Below are 22,788 nucleotides of genomic sequence, written 5' to 3' on the forward strand. Positions count from 1 at the left end.
GAATAAAATATGGAGTGTATCTGATCAAAACACATTATAGCCATACATTAACTTCTCAAGCCATAAATAAACATGATAATGAAGAGAAATGGTATGTATGTTGACATGCTATACTTTTGTAGTTATCCACTAAACATTTCTAATTCAGCGGAATCAGGGTAGAGTGGGAAAACTTCTTTCATCTTTATCATAGGTTTTTTTTTCTGTCCTATAATCACTCTTCTTAATATATTAAATTAAAATTGATTTATGTAACTTCCCCTCTCCTTTTTTTTCCCCAACTTTCCTCTCTCATACTCTTCACATGTGCCTCCACCTTGAAGGCTCCACCTTGGAGCCTCTTTTTCTTTGATTATATTTGTCTGTATATACAATAATACACACACACACACACACACACACACACAGAAACACACACATGCACCCACACACACCCTTGTGACTGTTTTTTTTTTTTTTAATATTGTGTAGATCCTGCATCTATCACTCAGGGAACATCACAGAAGATGGGCTGGAAATATTATAAGAGCTAGAATATCTGGAAGTCAGCTGTGATTCAATTTCTCCTAGGTAGAAACATAAACAAGCCCAGAACAATAACAGTGTCAATAGTCATGTTAGTATGAAAGGGGAGTAGATTTCATAGTATCAGATCAATAAACAGAGAACTGTAAGTATCCGCTGAGTTCTAAGAGAATGAGAATTAGCCTTTTCAAAACTATTTATTATCTATCCAATGCAAAAATATTACCTTATAATTGTTTTTGTTTTTAGTTTGCATTACCAATAAGACTTAACTTAGTACAAAAGGTAAACTCTCACATATTTCTTTAATCATCTTAGTTTGGGTTTACTTTTTCTACTCATGCATGGTATCTTCCTACAAGTTCCTACTACATTTTATTTTTAATATATGATTTTGATACTCTCTGTCTATAAGATAATAGCTTTTATCATTACTTAAAGGAAGTTTGTAGAGGATGGGCCAGGTCATCAAACACCCAAAAAAGTCCTTCAAACAAGTATGAGTTTATATTGGTATTCAAAACTTAAGGAGATTAAAGTAAGAAAAGCATAAAAAAACTAAAACAAAGCTAGAGTTAACAAATCAGGGCCCAACAAATCAAGACCTGAATGAATGGGATGCATCATCATATTTAGTTGTTTTGTAGTAAATGTCATTCTCATGGTCCATTTGGCTTTCTTCACTGGTAGTCGTGTGCATGGATAGTGGAATGAAACATTAGGGCGGAAGTCAAGTCACATTCAGTAGAGAACAAGACCATTCTCACCTGCCATGGCGGATGATCCTTGGTCTTCATTCCATCTAGATTGCTCCATGACTATTGCCTCTTCAACATTCATGCTTGTATGTTGGACAGGTCCAGAGCTGCTGAAATAAGTTCCAACAGCAACCCTCCATCTGGATTATTTTCTTTTGTGGAAGGTAATGTGCCTCATATAAAATCCGGGGCAGAAATTACCCAGATTCTTCATTGGCATGGTATCTAAATCCATTCATTGATACTTAGCACTCAACATAATTAAGAGATTAACAAGCATTGATTTTTCTGTGGTCTGTCATTTACCAAAGCAGTGGCATCAGAAACAAAAAAGAGCATACCACCATTTACATTTCCTTTAATCAGTAAACCTTTGCTCAGACTTAATAGCCTTCTGGAGACCTGGGAACACAGACCATGGCACTTTAAATATCTTTTTTTTTCATGTTTTTTTTAATTTTATTTTTTTAATTTTCATTTTTTAATACTTAGTTTTGATTATAAATATTTGTTTTTTAATTTTTATTTTTTAATATTAGTTACAGTTTGTTAACTTTGTATCCCTGCTGTATCCCACTCCCTCTTTTCCTCCCAATCCCGTCCTCCCAACGTCTTATTTCAATATCTTAATTAGATTTTTTTCATATATTATTCTGATTGTGTTTTCCCTTTCCTATACTCCTCCTAGTTCCTCCCAACCTCCCCTCCCATCTAGCTCCACGCCTTTTCTGTCTCTCCTTACAAAACAAAGAGACTTTTAATGAATAAGAAAAATGAAATAAAATAAAAAAAAAATGAATAGGACAAAAGAAACAAACAAGAGCAAAACCTAAAGAAGAAGTAGATTAACACATATAGATATGTGTCCTATACATTCACACACATGGTGATTCTATGAAACAAAACTGGAAGTCATAATATATATACAAAGAATCTGTATGGTAAAAAAAAAAAAAAAAAAAAAAAAAAAAAACTGACAACATAATGGGACAGACTACCTCCAAAGATGCCATTGAGCTTTTTTTGGCTGGCCATGTATTTCTTGGAATAGAGTCTTTAGTAAAAAGTGGTGTGTTTCCCCAGTGAGACTCTCTTGGAGAAAACTAATATTTCATTTGCAACTGTCTATCAATTGGAGATAGCTTCTGAGTTATGGATGGGGGCATGTGTCCATCTCTCCTTTCAGTTCTAGAGCTCCATGTGATGCAGACCTATGTAGTCCCTGTGCCTGTTGCCACAGTCTCAGTGAGTTTATATGTATGCCAGCCCTGTTGTGCTTAGAAGGCCTTGATTCCATCATCTCTGGCTTTTACACTTTTCTGTGGTTTCAGGGTTTCTGGGGCCCTGAAGGGAGGAATTTCATGGAGATATCTTTTAGGGCTGAGTGTTCCAAGGTCTCTCACTTCACATTTATTTGTCTGTCTGGGAATCTCTGTATCTGTTGCTGTCTGTGGCAGAAGACATTTCTGATGATGGCTGAACAAGGCACTGATCTACAAGTAAAGAAGAATGTCAGTAAGAGCTGTTTTATTACTATGTTACTTCAACAGAACAGAATTACTTGGGTTTCCCCTACATTTCTGGCCTTTCTAGTCTTGGGTTCATGGCCACACAGGCAGCACTAGGTGTGGGCTTTACCTTGGTTGGTTACTCCCACAGGCTTAATGCCACTCTTACACCAGAGTATCTTGCTGGTAGGGCACCATTTTAGATCAAAGGGTTTGTAGCTGATTGGTGTTTAACTTTCACCTCTGGTACAGTGTACCCTCTGGTCCCATGAACATTAATCCATATGGCTAAAGATTCTAGGTAGGCACAAGATCAACTTCTCTGTGTTTAATAAGTGGTGTAGGTGTTTTATTCTTTATTTGTCTTCAGCAATAGGGTCTTACCATCAGTTTGTGGAGAGCCAACCTGAGATATTGTTTGGGTACACCTGTGGGAACATTTTGGTCAACAACTACCTAAGGTGTTATCCATTTGGGGTTCTGTCACCCTGTTATTTGGAAACTTTATTTAGATAGCCTTCATGTACTTATAGATTTTGGGCCTCAACTGTCACAGGTTTGTTTTTGTTTGTTTGTTTGTTTGTTTGTTGTTTGTTTGTTTGTTTGTTTTACAACTCCTCAAATGGCTACTCTTCAAATTTTCTAAAACTCTGCTTTGAAATCAAAATAATCGTTGTCATATTTTCCTTTTGAGAGATTCCTTTTTCTCTTTTCTCTAACATTCATCTTGACTGTTTAGCACTTCAAAAACCTTAATTTCCATGACATTTTCTGTCATTGAGATCCAGCAAAGTATCTTCTGCTGTAAATTCCATTTTATGTTGAATCACTGGTTAGAAAAGAGGAAGTTCATGAGGGAGCAGGATACAGCTGGGATACAGAGTTAATAAAATGTAACTGTTAAGAAAAAAATAAAATTAAAAAAATAAAAAAAAATAATAAAAAAGAAAAGAGGAAGTGCATGGAGAAAATCTAAAGCTCTACACAACAACAATAGAAATAACAGAAAGCCTATACATGCATGGAAATTAAATAACTCTACTGAACGACACCTGGGTCAAGGAAGAAATAAAGAAAGATATTTGAGACTTCCTATAATTCAATGAAAATGAAGGCAAAACTTACCCAAACTTGTGGGACACAATGAAAGCACTGCTAAGAGGAAAGTTCATAGCAGTAAGTGCCTTCATAAAAAAGTTTGAGACATCTCATAAAAGCAAATTACTGGCACACCTGAAAGTACAAGGGGAAAAAAATACAGAAGGAGCAGACACATACAAGAGGAGTAAACAGCTGGAAATGATCAAAGTCAGGGCAGAAAACAATAAATTAAAAACAAAGAAAACCTATATTATATGTCTAACAGCCACTTATAAGTGATTATATACCATGTATGTATTTCTGCTTCTGGGATAACTCACTCAGGATGATGTTTAGCCACCATTTGCCTGCAAATTTCATGATTTCCTTGTTTTTAATTGCTGAGTAGTATTCCATTGTGTAAATGCAACACAATTTCTGTATCCATTGCTCAGTTGAGGGACATCTGGGTTTTTTCCAGATTCTGGCTATTATAATTAAAACTGTTATGACCATGGTTGAGCAAATGTCCTTGTTGTATACTTGAGCATGTTTTGGATATATGCCTAGAAGTGCTATAGCTGGACCTTGAGGAAGCACTGATCCAAATTGTCTGAGAAATCACCAGATTGATTTCCAAAATGGTTGTACAGGTTTATATTAGCACCAGCAATGGAGGAGAGCACCCCTTTCTCCACATCCTCTCCAGCATGTGTTGTCACTTGAGTTTTTGATCTCAGTCATTCTGATGGGAGTTAGGTTAAATCTCAGGGTTATTTTGATTTGCATTTCCCTGATGACTAAGGGTGTTGAGTATTTAAGTGTTTTTCTGCCATTTGATATTCCTCTATTTAGAATTCTCTGTTTAGTTCTGTAGCCCATTTTTAAAACGGATACTTGATTTTTTGCTGTTTAACTTCTTGAGTTCTTTATATATCCTGGATATTAGCCCTCTGTCAGATATAATATAGGATAAATATACCAAAATCTGTACACTTAAAGAAACCAAGCAAGAAGGAGAACCCTGGGTAAGATAATCAATCCTCAGTCAGAAAGACAAATAGGATGGATATTGGAAGGAGAAAACAGGAAACAGGAAAGGAGCCTACCACAGAGGGCCTCTGAAAGACTCTTCCTAGTAAGTTATCAAAGCAGATGCTGATATCTATGCCTAACTTGGGCAGAGTGCAGGGAATCTTATGAAAAAAGGGGAAGATAATATGATCTAGAGAGGACAGGAGCTCTACAAGGAGAGCAAAATATCCAAAAAATCTGGACACAGGGGGATTTTCTGAGACTGATACTCCAATCAAGGACCAAGCATGGAGATAACCTAGAACCCCTGCACATATGCAGCCCATGGCAGCTCAGTTTTCAAGTGAGTTCCCTAGTAATGGAAACAGGGACTGTCTCTGACATGAACTCAGTGGCTGGATCTTTGATCACCTCCCCCTGATTGGGAAGCAGCCTTACCAGTCCACAGAGGAAGATAATTAACAGAGTCTTGATGAGACCTGATAGGCTAGGGTCAGAGGGACAAGGAGGAGGATCTCCCTTATCAGTAGACTTGAAGAGGGGCATCGAAGGAGATAATGGAGGGAGAGTGGGTTTGAGAGGGCATGAGGAAGGGGGCTACAGAGGGGATATAAAGTGAATAAACTTTAATTTAGAAAAAATAAATTAATTTGCAAAAACAAAGAAAAGAATTCTTAGAATCACTAAAACCAAGAGCTGGTTCTTTGAAAAACTTAACAAGGTAGACAACACTTTAGCCAAACTAACTAAAAGACAGAGAGAATATCTAAGTTAGCAAAATCAGAAATGAAAAGCAGACATAACAATAGATGCCAAGGAAATCCAAAGAATAAATAGATCTTACTTCAAAAGCCTATATGCCACAAAATTTGAAAATTTCAATGAAATAGATAATTCTCAAGAAAAAGAGAGAACTTCATACTTCTCTTATGAACATTGAAGCAAAAATATTCAGTAAAATACTCACAAACCAAATTCAAGAACACATCAAAGATATCATCCACAATCACCATGTAGGCTTCATCTCAGGCATACAGGGGTGGTTCTATAAACTCCATCAATGTAATATACCATATAAACAAACTGAAGGAAAAATAAAACAAGTTAATCTCCTTAGATGTTGAAAAATCATTTGACAATATCCAAGAGACATTCATGTTTAAAGTCTTGGAGCTATAACTGATAAAAGGCACATACCCAAACACACTAAAGGCAATATACAGCAAGCCTAAAAGCAACATTAGACTAAACAAAGAGAAACTTAAATCAATCCCACTCTAAAATAAGGTACTAGGCAAAGCTTCCCACTCTCTCCCTATCTCTTCAGCACAGTATTGGAAGTCCTAGCTAGAGCAATAAGAAAACCAAAGGATATCAAAGGAACGCAAATCAGAAAGGAAGAAGTCAAAGTATCACTGTTTGCCAATAATATGATAGTATATATGACTGACCCCAAAAGTTCTACCAGAGAACTCCTTCAGGGCATAAACACCTTCAGCAAAGTGGCTGGATACAAAATTAACTAAAAAAATCAGAAGCTTTCATGTTTACAAAAGGCAAACTGGCTGAAAAAAATTAGGAAAACAACACCCTTCACAATAGCCACAAATAACATAAAGTACCTTGCAAGTGAAAGACGTACATAACAAACCTCAAGTCTCTGAAGAAACTGAACAAGATATTAGAAGATGGAAAGATCTTCAATGTTCATGGATCTGTAGGATTAACATAGTAAAAATGGCTATCCTGCCAAAAGCAATCTACAGATTCAATGCAATTCACATCAAAATAACAACACAATTCTTTACAGAACCTGAAAGAACAATTCTCAAATGTTACATGAAAAAAAAGAACAGAAATTGCTAAAACAACCTTATACAATTAAAGATCTAATTTGATGTCTACATGTAGAAAAATGCAAATAGATCCATATTTATCACCCTGCACAAAATTAAAGTTCAAGTGGATCAAAGACCTCAATATAAAACCAGACACACTAAACCGCTTAGAAGAAAAAGTGGGGACAAGCCTTGAATGCATTGACATAGGAGAAAACTTCCTGAACATAATACCAACAGGACAGGTTCTAAGAATGGCAATCAATAAATGAGATCTCATGAAACCGAAAAGCTTCTGTAAAGCAAAGACACCGTAAACAGAGCAAAATGACAGCCTACAGACTAGGAAAAGATCTTCACCAACCCTACATCTTACAGAGGGCTAATATCCAGAATATATAAAGAATTAAAGAAGTTAAACACCAACAAACCAAGTAATTCAGTTAAAAATGGGGTATACAGCTAAACAAAGAATTCTCAATAGAGGAATATCAAATGGCAAAGATACACTGAAGGAAATGCTCAAGGACCTTAGTCATCAGGGAAATGCAAATCAAAATGACCCTGAAATTTCACCTTACACCCATCAGAATGGCTAAGATCAAAAACTCAAGTGACAACACCTGTTGGAGATGATGTAGGAAAAGGGGAACCCTCCTCCATTGCTGGAGGGAATGTAAACTCATACAACCGCTTTGGAAATCAGTCTGGAGCTTTCTCAGATAATTAGGAACAGTTCTATGTCAAGATCAGCTATACCACTCCCACGCATATACCTGAATGCTCAACTAGACAAGAACATTTGCTCTACCATGTTCAGAGCAGCTCTATTCATAATAGCCAGGATCAGGAAACAACCTTGATGTCCTTCAAGTGAGGAATGGATACAGAAATTGTGGTACATTTATACAATGGACTATTACTCAGCTATTAAAAACAATGAAATCATGAAATTTGCAGGCAAATGGTGGGAGCTGGAAAAGATCATCCTGAGTGAGGTAGTCCAGAAACAGAAAAATACACATGGTATATATTCTCTTATAAGTGAATATTAGCCATATAATATAGGACAAACATACTAAAATCTATAGTCCTAGAGATGCTAAAGAAGGATTATTTCAGGCTGATAAACAAGATAGACATCTAAGTGGGAGAAGACAAGGGACCGGACAGGAGCCTACCACAGAGGGCTTCTTAAAGACCCTACCTAGCGGGGTATTGAAGCAGATGCTGAGACTAGTAGCCAAACTTTGGACATAATGCAGCGAATCTTACGGAAGAAGGGGGAGATTGAAAGACCTGAAGGGGACAAGAGCTTCAAAAGAAGACCAACAGAGCGAGCCAATATATATATGTATATATATATAGATAGATAGATATAGATAAAGATATCTATATATCTATATCTATATCTATATCTATCTATCTATCTATCTACCTATCTATCTATCTATCTATATATATCTATATATCTATATCTATATCTATATCTATCTATCTATCTATCTATCTATCTATCTATATATATATATATATATATATATATATATATATATCTGAGCCCAGAGGACCTGCAGAGACCAATACTCCAACTAAGGACAATGTATGGAGAGGACCTAGAACACCTGGCTCAGATGTAGCTCAAAGGCAGCTCAGTCTCCAAGTGGGTTCACTAGTAAGATAATCAAGGATTGTCTCTAACATGAACTCAGTGGCTGGCTCTTTGATCACCTCCCCCTGGCGGGTGCAGCCTTGCAAACCCACAGAGGAAGATGATGCAACCAGTCCTCATGAGATCTGATAGACTAGGGTCAGCTAGAAGGGAAGTAGGACCTCCCCTATCAGTGGACTCGGGAGGGGCTTAGGAAGAGAAGAGGGAGAGAAGGAGCGAGGATGGGACTGTGAGGAGATGATGAAGGGGACTGCAGCCAAAATACAAAATGAATAAATTGTAGCAAATAACAAATAAATAAAAATTAAAATAATAAAAGAATAGGATTTTAACTGTTGAAATGTATTTTCCCAGTTCAAACACCCTCAAATATTCGTTAACTTTAAAGCATATATTTTTAAAAAAATGAAAAGAATGGGTTTTGGACATAAATTCTTATTATTTTATTTCTTGTAGATAAGATTCTAGCTATTTATTTTCATGAGCTACAGTCCTCAACAAACACTTATAACTAAAATGTCTAGTGATCCTTGCTCTTGATGCTATTGTTGAGTTTAGTTTGGTCATGTGACAAGAACATTCACATTTGCTTGACAGAAAACTCCTTTCCTATGTTGCTTTTTGTAGCTGAGATTTCTAGCTTCATTTGTTTCATTTATGTTTTCATCTCTATGTCCATGTTAATGTAAAATAAACATTTAGAGTCAAGTGCTATAGCCTTGCAATATTTCATGAGAGGTGATAAATTATGGAGTTTAGAGGATCATATCCTGTTTTAAATTTATTTTGTGATATATGTTTGAATACATCTTGAAAGAACCTATGTTATATTTTATGACTAAAATTCTAGTTGAATTCCATTCCTGGCAAATACCTATGACAAACTCAATTCCTTCGTAAGTACACAGTTGTGTTTTGTAGGTATCAGCTCTCAACTGCTGTGTGATAGCGAAACAAACGTTTGTGAGAACAAACATGGTCATAGCATCAGTTGGGCCATAGAGACTCCTCTGTGTCTCTTCAGACTATTTCTTCTCCTGGCTGGGCTACAAGCCAGACAGATTTAGTAGGACCAGAGTAACAGTGATTGGAGTAAAAACTGAGTTTGTAAAGGGCTATAGAGAGAGGATGAGTAAGGAAAAGTAAAAAAACAAACAAACAAACAAAAAAAAACCAGTGGTACCGGAAGAAGCATATGGATAGCTCAGGATGCTCTCAAAGCAAAGTTTGATGGAGGGATAGATGTCTCACTTATGTGAGACTGAAATGTCAAGAGCACAGTTCCATGAAAGAGAGGAAGAGGGGAAGGTGTTAGAAGTGAAACTAATGCTGTGGTAAGAGAGATGCCATTGAAGGACTCAATACAGACATTTCATTTGAAGAATGGTTACTGTTGCTGGCTTAGATAAGCACAAAGCACTTCTGACTAGACAATCCCACTACAGAATTATAGATATGGTGAGGTCCCACTACCACACTGACTGCTACAACCTTGGTGAATATTCACCTGAGTGTAAATTCATTTGACATTTTCAGAATTGTGTATAGTGAACAGCAGACTGTCACAACATTAACATGACATGGATTTAGCTTAAGCTAAGAACAGGTATTTATGACTACCAAATATATCAGAAAGTATAAATTTGTCATAAATGATGTGGAAATGGGATCAGAGTCCTGTTAGGATGCATAGTGTATGCCAAGGTTGAAGAACATCATCTGAGGAGATGAAATCATGTTCTACTCATGTTATTATAGGAAATGAGAGCCTTTAGGTATGAACACTGTTCTCCCAGATCTGGGACCTTTCAGCGGACATGCATGGCTGATAAGTAAGTTGTAGCCACAGGGTCAGCCTGGAGCCGGTTAGACATAAGAAGTCGAGTGACATCATAAACTCCTGTACAGGACAACCAATAGGAGCCTACTATCCAAAGACGGCTCAGTGGCCCAATGGAAGTGTCTCAAGATGATGAAGACTAATGTTACAATGGGTGATGAAATTTGGAATATTTTTTTGCTATAAAACACTCTACATCTTTGATGACGTAGAGTTTATTGTAGTTCATATTGCAAGAGGCCTCTTGAATATGACAGGAAAGGTGACACAGCTCGTCATACTGCTTCCAGGATCGTGAAGCTGTAGGATGTAATCCTGTTGATGAAGTTTCCTTGTCCTTGTCACTCTATCCGAGGCATAGCCCATGGACTGCTGCTACCCACATTTAAGATGATCCCTTACCACTAAGGCAGCCAGATATAAAATCTTTCTGGGAGCAATGCCTGGAGTTGTCCTAAGTTTGTAGGACCTTAAAACCTTGTTTTCTACAACTTTGCTCTTTGGAGGACTAAAGTAAAATGACTAGTGAGGTTTTTTATTATTTATTATCACATGCTAACAAGAGCTTTGCCCCCTTTTCCTTTTTAATGCTTCAGGAAGATACGGCATTCAGTTCAATGTGTGCTTTTCTGCTCTAGAGAAAACTGGGCCTTCAATGATTTCCTATAACTATCTTTAAGGTTCCACTGTATAAAGATAATGTCTAGTATTGCAGAGATTTGAAAAGCCATCTGCAAGCAAAGATGACGGTGTTAACAATTAGAAACCAGTTATCTATAATGGTTGTAAGGAAGTATCAGCTAAAACCACAGCTTACTGACATATCCTATGGTTCATTTACTTAGCTTCTCATGAGCTGTACAACATGAGGTCTCATTGAACACCAGGTAATACAAAATATTTTCAGTAAATCAAATGTAAACAGTGCAGAATATAAAGAAAAACTATGCAATGAGATGCCACATTATCTAGATTCTTAACATATAAATCTTACTGAGGTAGAGGTAACATATCTCATAGTGATAGATGGGGTATGTGATATCCTGTGGTGCTATGGTGGCTACTGCTGTGAAGTGTCACTAAAGAACATGTTCAGTCAAAGAAGGCAATTACCAACCCAAGCCAGATATATAGATTCACCTAAGAGTGATAACACTCTTACAGAAAAGCAAATATTATTGGATTTGATTAAAATACGGTTCCACAGGCAGAGCTTATATTTGTTATTTATAAGAACCAGAAGAAGTATCAGAGAGAACTTGGATGTAATAAATCCACATCAATCTCCTTAGATCAGAAATGAGTCTGGTGATTTATAACATAAATTGAACCATAGTCACAGCCTTAAAAAAATGTGGTAAATAATGCCTATATACCTAGACTAATCATTGTTGTAATGAGGCTATTAGCTAATGATGGGTGAGAGTAATGGTATCCTCAACTTGGATTCCAGACATTGCTTCTTCCTGCCCCCTAGCAGTGTGTGGCCTTGGGGATGATGTGCTGCACTATATAGGAGGTGGAAAGTTACCTGGAGACCAGACTTGGGTTGAACAGCTTTCCTGAATCAGCGGCCAAGCTGTGGTGGGACTCCGCAGAGATGCAGCTGTCTTTGACTCAACTCCCTTCCCGTAAGTAGTTCTTCTCCAAACTTCCTCCAATTGACCTTAATCATTCCATTATTTTACGAAGCTGATTTGGGCAGTTTACTGTTTTTAATGTTATTCTCTCCATACATGAAGTGAATGGACATTTGTTAATACCGGACCCAGAGAATGAAAACAGATAACATTGAGAAGTATGTTTTAATCATCTCTCTAAATAGCAACCACATAGCAACTCTTAGATTAGAGGTTTTCAAAGGTGAATCTGACTTTATAGCATTATCTAGAGAAATTCTGAATTTTCTTAAATGAACAGAGGCAGAAAAAAGAAATATTACTGGTGTCTAGTGGTAAGAACCTGTATATCTACATAAATCTGAATGACAAAAAATGCTCCAGAACAGGGAATTATCACTTTCACAGAGGCCAAATTGCAGACATTGAAATTTTTAACTGTAATTAAACCATAAGAGCATACAGGTAGGGTCTACAACTACTGCAGAAAGAAACAGTGACATGCACTGGTTCCTGTGTCTCTGCTATGCTGGACTAGAATGATGTAATTGTACTTTATTCCTGGAACAGGTCAATGAGGATAACAGATGTGCATTTATACAGCATTAAAAACTTCATTCAAGGAAAATACACTTTCATCATGCATAAAACCAATGCAAGTTTGTACAAGACCAAATACCAGAACAAAAAGGGGGTTTGGACACACAATTCTCTACCCCTGAAGCTATAGGCCATTGTAAGCTCCTAGGAGAGGGAATGATGAAGTGTGTGTGTGTGTGTGTGTGTGTGTGTGTGTGTGTGTGTGTGTAGCTCCTGGTCATTTGAGCATGCTCTAGAATATTTGGGTAGCAAAATTGGTCTTTAATGTTTTTTTGTTTTGTTTGTTTGGCTTGGTTTGTTGGTTTGTTTGTTTTTCACAAGTCAGTGTACTTTATTACTTATTTTCCCAACATACTGTATTGACCACAAATCCCAAGAAAAAAATGAAAAACAGTAATGACTTTGTGTCATTTTCTCCTGATTTTAGAAGAAGGAATCTCACTGGTGTCCATGAACTTCCAAGTGCAGTAAGATTGCTTAACCAGGAATGCTTTGAATCTCCTTTTCATCCTTCGGAAGACTTCCCCCATTGATCTATCACTTAAATCACATGAATGACTTTATAATGTTAAATTATCTTTTCACATCTGAAAGCACCTCAGGTTACACAGTGTGATATTTTTATAAAAGTGACTCTCTCTTTGTGTGTGTGTGTGTGTGTGTTTGGGAATTTTTTAATGTTTTTTTTAACTTTTATTAATTACAGTTTATTCACTTTGTATCCCCCCATAAGCCCTTCCCTCCTCCCCTCCTAAACCCACCTTCCCTCTCCTTTCTTCAATCATGCCCCTCCTCAAGTCCACTGATAGGGGAGGTCTCCCTCTCCTTCCTTCTGATCTTAGTCTATCAGGCCTCATCAGGAGTGGCTGCATTGTCATCTTCTGTGGCCTGGTCAGGCTGCTCCCCCCTCAGGGGGAGGTGATCAAAGAGCAGGCCAATCAGTTTATGCCAAAGGCAGTCCCTCTTCCCATTACTATGGAACCCAAGTGGACACTGAACTGCCATGGGCTACATCTGTGAAGGGGTTCTAGGTTATCTCCATGAATAGTCCTTGGTTGGAGTATGAGTCTCTGGAAAGACCCCTGTGTTCAAATTTTCTGCTTCTGTTGCTCTCCTTGTGGACCTCCTGTCCTCTCCAGATCTTACTATTTCCCAGTTCTTTCATAGGATTACATGCACTCTGCCCAACAGTTGGCCATAAGTCTCAGCATCTGCTTTGATAGTCTACAAGGCAGAGCCTTTCAAAGGCCCTCTGTGGCAGGTTCCTAATTTGTTTCCTGTTTTCTTCTTCTTCTGATGTCCATCCTCTTTGCCTTTCGAGATGGGGATTGAGCATTTTAGTCAGAGCCATCCCTCTTGATTGGTTTGGTTTTAAGACTCAGAGTTTTGTGGATGAGAGAGAGGATGTGGGTCTCCAGAGAGTTATGGAATGTGGAGTAAATATCAAAACATACACACACCTTAACAAATGGAAGAAAGGAGGAATACAATTGCTTATATTTGCTCTTACTTAAAAGCAAAATTAATTTTCAACAAGCATAAACTGGATTTTATAAAATGGCAAAACAATATCCTGTTAGGTTCTTAAAATCCTATGAATGTTAAATGGAAAATTATGTGTGTGTGTGTGAATGTATAATATTTTTACTTTCCCTTTAAAAAGTGCCTTGTTATCTTGCATACTACAGAGTATTTTGATACTTTTATTCATTTTGAGTATTAAAGTTTGGATTTTTTTCCATGAATAAAATCTACCTATTCCCTAATTTTCAGTTGTACATTTTCAATTCCATTTATCTAAAATTTTGTTTATCAGAAGATTTTTCGGAATAGTATAACTAAGATAATAGAATTTTCTTTGCAAAAAATATGAGCTGATTCATCATATTTGAACTGTTAAGTGTTGATTCATCCATCTTTCAAAAGTAAATTGATGATGATATCAATCTTGGTCATTATCAAAAATGCTAAAACTGTGTGTTACATGAAGTAGGGAGATAATGGCAAAGCCTGAAATGTGACAGTATGGTGCAGAATTATCTACTTCAGATCGTGGCATAATTTACTGTCACAATTCTCTACATTTTTCAGAGTTAGTAAACACACAATTTTGTGTTTATTTTTATCTAGTTTAAAGATAAAGCTAATCCACAGAGCTGTCCTTGTCACATTGGTGGTCCAAACTATTATTAGATAAATTTGAGGCCTGGCTAGTGGTTAAAAGCCGTTGTTGCTACTGAATAAGATTTGTGTTTGATTTTTCAGAACTCCAGGGCTCATCACAACTAAATATGTGACTCTAATTCTACAATAGTGGATGCCTTCATCTTGCCCTATGAACAACAGATGTGGATATAGTACACCTATATAATCATAGGCAAAATACTTCTAAACAGAAATAAAGTAAATATGTTTCTAAAAAAGTGCTACAAACTCGTGACATATCTTTTATTACTGAAAATTACCAGCAACCCACAAAACATTAAGGAGTTTGAACAGAATTACTTGAACACCCCCCTGCCTTGACTTGAACTCCAAATGTCTGTAGAATGCAGAGGATTCCTGGGTGTGATATTAAAAAACTATGAGAAGTAGATTCATGATTCAAAATAGCAACCTGAGAAAATACGGCCGCCTCACTTAGTTTTCCCATTTGAATTTCCATTACTCCCGCAGTGTTAAAAACAGCAGTTTCTTCACAGGAGGTCACTGTGACCACAACAAGGCTTTCTTTGACAAGGTGACTTTTTAAGAACATCACGAGACTATATCTCAGAGTGGCTCTCTTCTTTTTAACAGGGACACTGCTCCTACTCCTGCTGTCCAACCTGCTTCTGTGGGAGAATGTGGCATCAGTGCCTATGTGTGCTGCTAGGAATGGTCGCTGCTTTGTGTCCTTGGAAGACATGTTTTATTTTGCAGGCACGTTTTCTCACGAAGTCAGTGTCGAAATTTCAACATTGTTCAGTCTGTTTGTAAGTATCCCCACTGACTTAATAATAATAAAAATCAAAAACTAATACATCAGAATTGGGCAAAACAAACAAATAGAAAGAAAAGAGCACAGGAACCAGATTCCCTCTCTCATGCAATCAGGAATCTCATTAAAAATAAAGCATGAAACCGGAAGCCACAAACGACACTCAAAGGACCTGGTGCAGACCCATGCAGGCCCTGCCCATGCTGTCCAAGTCTCTGTGAGTTCCTCTCTGTGTAAATCATGTTGATTTGGAGGGCCTTGTTTTCTTCTTGTCTTCCTTCCCCTTCCACTGTTAGGTTCTTTCTACCTCCTCTTCTTCGGGGTTCTGTGACATCTGGGTAGAGAGATTTGATGGAGACATCCAATTTAGGGCTGTTCCACAGTTGGTCTCTCACTCTCACCATGTCTGGCTATGGGTCTCTGTGTTTGTTCTTCTACAGGAGAAAGCTTCTCTGATGCTGGCTGAGCAAGGCACTGATCAATGAGTATGGCAGAATATCATTAGGAGCCATTTAATTTTTCCATTTTTCTTGGTTTTTGTTTTGTTTTGTTTTTAGAACAGAAGCTTTGGATTTTAGCCTAGGTCCCTAGGTAAAGTCTCAGTCTCAGGTTTTTGGTTACCCAAGAAGTGTTCATATGGGTTGATCTCTCCTAGAATGGACATAAGTTAAATCAGGTGCTTGCTGTTTACTTCCACAAACTATGTACCACTGTTGCTCTTGCAGTGTGAATACCATACCTTGCAGGCAGAGCATTGTTCTATATCAAGGGGTTCGTGGCTGAGCTGGTGCTTGTGTTTCTGCTTTGACAATGCCCAGAGTACCTTCCTGGGTCAAAAAGGCTAGCACACATGGGTGAGGGATCTATGGAGGCATCAGCTCAACTTTTTCATGTTTAATGAGTTACACAGATATTGACCAGCAGTGGGGTCTTGCTATCAGTTTGCAACAAGGAAACTATATAGTCTTGGCAATAGTACCTCCTGGCTTCCTTGGGGTTCCCAACCCTTTCTGGCCAATAACTTAATTAGATGTAACCTAATACACTGAAAACTTCATTTCGTGACAATATGTGGCCAGATAGGGCTCTGTCTTCCCCAGTTAGTTGGCAGTTTCATTTATATCACACACACACACACACACACACACACACACACACACACACACACAATATAATATATATATATATATATATATGAAAGCTTATTCAGTATAAATTTCCATAGTATCCCTCAAATATCCCTTAATTTTGGTTATCTCTTTCCATATAACCTTCTTCTTCCCCTTTCCCTTTCCACTCCCCACTAAATCCTACCATTCCACCTCCTTCCCTTCCACTGGACAATGTAGACTTATAATAAAGAAAACTGCATTGCAGAGACTTGAAAGAATTAAGGAGAGTTAAAACAGTGGGGCAAAGACACAGAAGTTGTGAAAATTAATAATTGCTCTTCAGACTCCTAAATGTTAAGAACTATATTTAATGAATTCCAAAAAATTTGTTTTAAACAATGAGGTCTAGTGTGTGCAGGGAAATTGGTTAGGTTTTCACAATGAAATCACCTTGAGGAATATATGTTGGGTATTCCACCCCAGTCAGTGAAATCACAGTCAATGACTTTTGCACATAGATGGGTAGTGAGAGGTCAGGTCAATGTTTGCAATACCTATTATTTCTATCAGACATTTTACGTGCTATTTTTTTCTATCATTTGCATTTCCTGGTGGGTTTCCCATCAAAATCATCCTAAAAATCTTTCCAAACTATCAAGTAATCCACTAACGGTAGTTTTAAATAATAGATAATATAAACAATAAAGATATAGAAGTATATATAACAAATAATTAAATGTTGGTTAATATGAAAATGAGATAATTTTCCATTTTAGTTGGCTCATAGTTTATATTTCCTAGCATATTCTGTGCTGGGTTTAAGTCTTATTTTTGTCATAATCACCACAGTAGTATTCTGCATTCCTAATGACCTAGGTAGGGTATTTGTAGGTAGGTCCCATGGTATTTGCAAGAAATATCGTACAGTATAGCATTTGTTACAAATTATTCTTTTTAAAAAATGGTGATTTAGAGCATTGTTAATTTTAGTATCTGCCTGACAAATCACAACTTCTAAAGAGACTGCAAATAGTAAAGAGGAGTTTGGAAAAATTGATAATTAAACAAATATAAACTGACACTACAGTTGACTTTAAAATGTAGTTAAGAGTCTTTCATAGGGATGAACCCTCTAATTGGCTATACAGTACCAAATGATCATCCCTGAGATAATATAAACACAAGTAACACTAAACAAGTAAGACGCAACATGTTTAGTATGTGTATGTGTGTGTGTGTTTGTGTGTGTCTAGATGTAACGATAATGATAATATAAAAAGTGTCAAGAGGCCAGGCAGTGCTGGGGCATGACTTTAATCTGAGTATTCAGAAGACAGAGGCAGTAAGATATCCATGAGGCCAGCCTGGTCTACAGAGTTAGTTTCAGGACAGCCAAGGATACACACAGAAATCCCATCTTAAAAAAGAGAATACAATGTCAAGAATTAATGGGATTGTAGGAAAAGTTTAGAGGGGACCTGGGAGGAGGTAGAGTAAGGAAAGGAAAGATGAAAACATGTCATTGTATTTTTCTTTTTTAATTTTTTCATTTTTAAAAATTTGCTTATAGTTTTATACATTATAGTTTATTTACTTTGTATCCCCGCTGTAGCCCCTCTCCTAGCCTCTCCCAATCCCACCATCCCTCACTCATTTCCTCCCATGCTCCTCTCCAAGTCCACTGATAGCGGGGGGCCTCCTCCCCTTCCCTCTGACCCTAGCCTGTCAGGTCTCATCAGGACTGGATGGATTCTTTAAATCATTTTGAAAGCTAATTTGTCTAATATATTAGTTTTGGGTTTTAGTACTTCTTTTAAATTCATTAGTTTCCTGATCATTTATTTCTTTCACAATTCCTGCTCTCAACTGAATAATTTGTCAATTCCAGGTGGAACACTATGCTGAAATCCATAAGGTCAATGACACAGGCCTCAGCACCTGCCACACTTCTTCTGTGTCCATTCCAGGAAACAAGGAAAAGGCCAAGAACACACACGTGAGTCTTCACACAATGTAGTTTTCAGCAAAACTTTTGAAAGAATACACTGAATATTCCATACTGTAAGTTATTAAAGGCGTTGTAATAGGCATGGTAATCCTATATGTGGGAAAATACAGAGTATGTAATAAAAGGAAAAGTATACTGTACATTTGATGAATAGAAAGCTAAATCTGCTAAGAAGCATTTTCATATCTCTATAAATTACCTACTTTTCCACTACCCACCAAAGGGATGGTTCATAATATTCTTTTATTTTATTTTTCTTTTAATTTTTTTATTAATTATACTTTATTCACTTTGTATCCCAGCTGTAGCCCCCTCCCTCATCCCTTCCCAATACCACCATCCCTTTCTCTTCTCCTCCTATGCCCCTCCCCTAGTCCACTGATAAGGGAAGTCCTCCTCCCCTTCTATTTGACTCTATCCTGTCAGGTCTCAACAGGACTGGTTGCATTGTCTTCCTCTGGGGTCTGGCAAGGCTGCATCCCCCTAGGAGGAGGTGATCAGAGAGCCTATCACTGAGTTCATGCCAAAGACAGCCCCCGTTCCCCTTACTAGGGACCCCACTTGGATACTGAGTCTATGGGCTACATCTGAGCCAGGGTTTTGCTCTGGTTCTATTTCTGTTTCCGATCCTAAGTGTTGATTCCTAACTGGCACCTCTATCATGCCTAAAAGACAAACAAGTACAGTATACACAATACAATGTTCAGCATTGTGTACCCACCCCATTGTGTGATTACAAGTGTGCACACCATGGCTCCTCTAATTCATTATTTTTGTTATCTCCCACTTCTGACTTACTACCTCACAATATTATTTAGATTAAATGTTATCATATATCCTTATACATTTGCACAATTAGAATGTTTTCTCCATGTTCTGTTTAAGGGCAAAAACATTTTGTGTCTCTTTAATTCTTATTAAAATCAGAGTGAAATCATGAAAGTGAGAGTATCAAAGTGAAGAAAGATTATGTTTCATGACAGTCACCACTTTTCTAGAAACTTCATAAAGCATTCTCTTGATATTTCTGGATTTAATCCACTCTAAAATTCTATATTACAATTCCAATGACTACATATTATACTTCTACAAAGGATTATTTTTAAAACATTCTGGAATAGTAGAGAAGACATTTAGTTCAGTCTTTTGAAGAAGAAATGCTTGTATCTAACTCTTTATTTTGATTGTTCTAACGTAACCACCCAAATGTGGTTATTTAGTATGCCGTCTTACTGAAGTCAGTGAACACTCTTTTGATTGCCTGGGAACACCCTCTGGAGCATCTAGTGAGCACAATATCTACCTTGAGAAACATCCCTGCTGCTATCATCTCCAAAGCCAGACGTGTAAAGGAAAAGAACACCAGCCTCCACCAAGGGTTTAACAGCATCATCAGCCTGGTGAGCAGTTCCCATATGTTTCTGTTCACTTTTCTTCTTATAAATGAACTGACCAGAGCAAGGATAGTTGAACTTTGAAGAACTTTGTAAGAAAACAATCCCTTCTAAATCAAAACAAAGGACAACAAACTTTGGCACCCAGATATCGGAAAGTCACAGTACTAAGCAGGTGCTGGTGATCACAGTTTTCTGTACAGTGTTTTATTCAAAACCTCACATTCAGCACTCTCAGAAATTGTTCCTTGTTTTAATTTGGACAATACGTCTTCCAGTCCAAACCACAATCACGTTAGTATTTGAGCAGGTATTTTTGATACTTTCTTTCCTTGACTATTTGCGTGGTCAATCATAAAGTATAAAAATCATTTTATCTCAGATTAAGGATATTCATATTATATGAAGAACTATTTTGATGAAAATAAGGTATGTTATGTGAGAAAATATCTATTTTTAATAAAAAAGAAAAAGGGGATAATATTTCAATATCAGGACCTTAAAAAATAAAAAAAGACAAGTTGGGTACTGTTGAGGACATGGAACATGTCCTTTAGTGACACAATGGCATTTGTTCCTTCATGGTCCTTTTCTCAAATCTACGTCTAATATCAAGTAACTTTCTGATTGTCTACCCCTCAACTTCTATAAGAAAGTAAATGATCAGATAAAAAAAAATGCAAGCACCCAATCTTTGTATTTTAGCTACCCTGGCCAACATCAATGAAAATCCATACATTTAACTGATTTTGACAATTATAACTTTTAACAAATCTTCATTCGGCATTTAAAAGGTATATGCAACAAAAATACTATAATCTAATTGATAGTTAAATATGCTTTTGGTGATCAGGTTCTGCGTGGAGATGAAAAAGAGGAGAAGTACCCTACCTGGTCTGGACTGGCATCCTTGCAGTCAAAAAATGAAGATGCTCGCATTTGGGCTTTTTATAACATGATCCGATGCCTAGACAATGACTTTAAGAAAATTGACATTAATCTAAACGCCCTGAAGTGAAATAATCTCCAAAAAAGTTGCTAAGACTTCATCCATCCTATCTGCTTCTGAACTACCATGTAGCATTCCTTAAATTTTTATCTTTGGAATCTTGTTACTGTTGTCTCATTTAAAAATAAAAAGCAGCTCTGTAAATGTAAAAGTCTCAATAGTGAATTGGTCAAAATTTCTATTGTTGATTTAATATGACATCTATCTGTGCCATCAACATGTTTCAACCAAATATTTCACAGTTAATGGAAGTTAGCCATGCAACCAACACATTTTATAACTAATTTAATAATTAGGAAACTCTATTGTTTATCAGATTGTTAGAGTCAAGAAGTAATATTTGCTGAGAAACTGCCAGATTGACTTCCACAGTACTTGTACAAGTTTGCACTCCCACAAGCAATGGAGGAGTATTCTTCTTGTTCTATATTTTTACCAGCATGTGCTGTCACTTGAGTTTTTGATCTTAGCCATTCTGATGATGTAAAATGAAATCTCAGAGTCATTTTGATTTGCATTTCCCTGATGAGTAATGATACTGAACTGTTTTTTTAATTTTTATTTTATTTTTATTAATTACAGTTTATTCACTTTGTATCCCAGCTGTACCCCCTCCCCATCCTCTCCCAATCCCACCATCCCTCCATCTTCTTCTCCTATACCCCTTCCCCACACCAAAGATAGACAGTGCCTCCAGGCCATTAGAGATTCTTATGTTGAGAATTCTCTGTTTAGCTCTGTACCCCATTTATAATTGGATTATTTGTATTGTAGGTGTTTAATTTCTTAAGTTCTTTATATATTTTTGGATATTAGCCCTCTGTTAGACATATGGTCGGTGAACATCTTTTCCCATGCTGTAGGCTGCTGTTTATTTCTATTGATGGTGTCCTTTGCTTTATAGAAGATTTTCAGTTTCTGCAGGTCCCTTTCATTAATTGTTGATCTTAGTGCCTGAGTTCTCAGTGTTCTGTTCAGGAAGCTGTCTCCTGTACCAATGTGTTCAAGGCTCTTTCACGCTTTCTTTTGTATTAAATTTAGTGTATCTTAGTTTACTTGGGCTTGAGTTTGGGGCAGAGTAATAAATAAGGATCTGATTTCATTCTTCCACATGGAGACATCCACTTAGACAAGCACTGTTTGTTGAAGATGCTTTTCCCCCCCATTGTATAGTTTTGGCTTCTTTGTCAAAAATTAAGTGTCTGTATTTGTATGGGTTCATTTCTGAGTCTTTGATTTGATTCCATTGATATACCTGTCTGATTTTATGCAAATACCATATGGTTTTTATGACTATTTTCTGTAGCACAGCTTGAAATAAGGAATGGTGATACCTCCAGGAGTTCTTTTATCATAGAGGATTGTTTTAGCTATCCTGTTTTGTTTTGTTTTGTTTGCTTGTTTTGTTTTATTTTTATGAAGATGAGAATTTCTCTTTTCAAATCTTTAAATAATTGTGGTGGAATTCTTATAGGAATTGTATTAAATATGTAGAGGGCTTTTGGTAGGATGGCCATTTTTACTATGTTAATTTGACCAAAAAGGAGCACAGGAGATATTTCCATCTTCTGATATCTTCTTCAGTTTCTTTCTTCAGAAACTTGAAGTGTTTTGTCATACAAGTCTTTCACTATGTTGGTTAGAGTTACACCAAGATATTTTGTATTATTTGTGGTTATTGTGAAGGATATTGTTTCCCTAATTTCTTTCTCAGCCTCCGTATTGTTTCTATAAAGAAGTGATACTGTTTTTGCTTAGTTAATTTTGTATCCTGCTACTTTGCTGAAGGTGTTATCAGATGTGGGAGGTC

General features: G+C 36.8%; 1 protein-coding gene across 1 annotated transcript; it reads left to right on the plus strand.

The window, feature by feature from the left end:
• Positions 1-11,856: 11,856 nt before the first annotated feature.
• Positions 11,857-20,987, plus strand: LOC110564591 (prolactin-2C2-like). The gene is made up of 4 exons (XM_021662081.1): positions 11,857-11,887; positions 15,275-15,450; positions 19,796-19,975; positions 20,823-20,987. Exons 1-4 carry the CDS (start codon positions 11,857-11,859, stop codon positions 20,985-20,987), a joined length of 552 nt encoding a protein of 183 aa, XP_021517756.1.
• The last annotated feature ends 1,801 nt before the right edge of the window (positions 20,988-22,788 follow it).

The sequence above is a fragment of the Meriones unguiculatus genome, chromosome 19 (genome assembly GCF_030254825.1).
Source record: "Meriones unguiculatus strain TT.TT164.6M chromosome 19, Bangor_MerUng_6.1, whole genome shotgun sequence".
Taxonomy (NCBI): Eukaryota; Metazoa; Chordata; class Mammalia; order Rodentia; family Muridae; genus Meriones; species Meriones unguiculatus.

Bases quoted from the DNA above. Each gene is read 5' to 3' on its own strand.
- LOC110564591 (XM_021662081.1), top strand. From the start codon at position 11,857: ATGCAGCTGTCTTTGACTCAACTCCCTTCCC. The intron at 11,888-15,274 runs GTAAGTAGTTCT...TCTTTTTAACAG, and splicing joins TTTGACTCAACTCCCTTCCC to GGACACTGCTCCTACTCCTG. The intron at 15,451-19,795 runs GTAAGTATCCCC...GTGGTTATTTAG, and splicing joins CAACATTGTTCAGTCTGTTT to TATGCCGTCTTACTGAAGTC.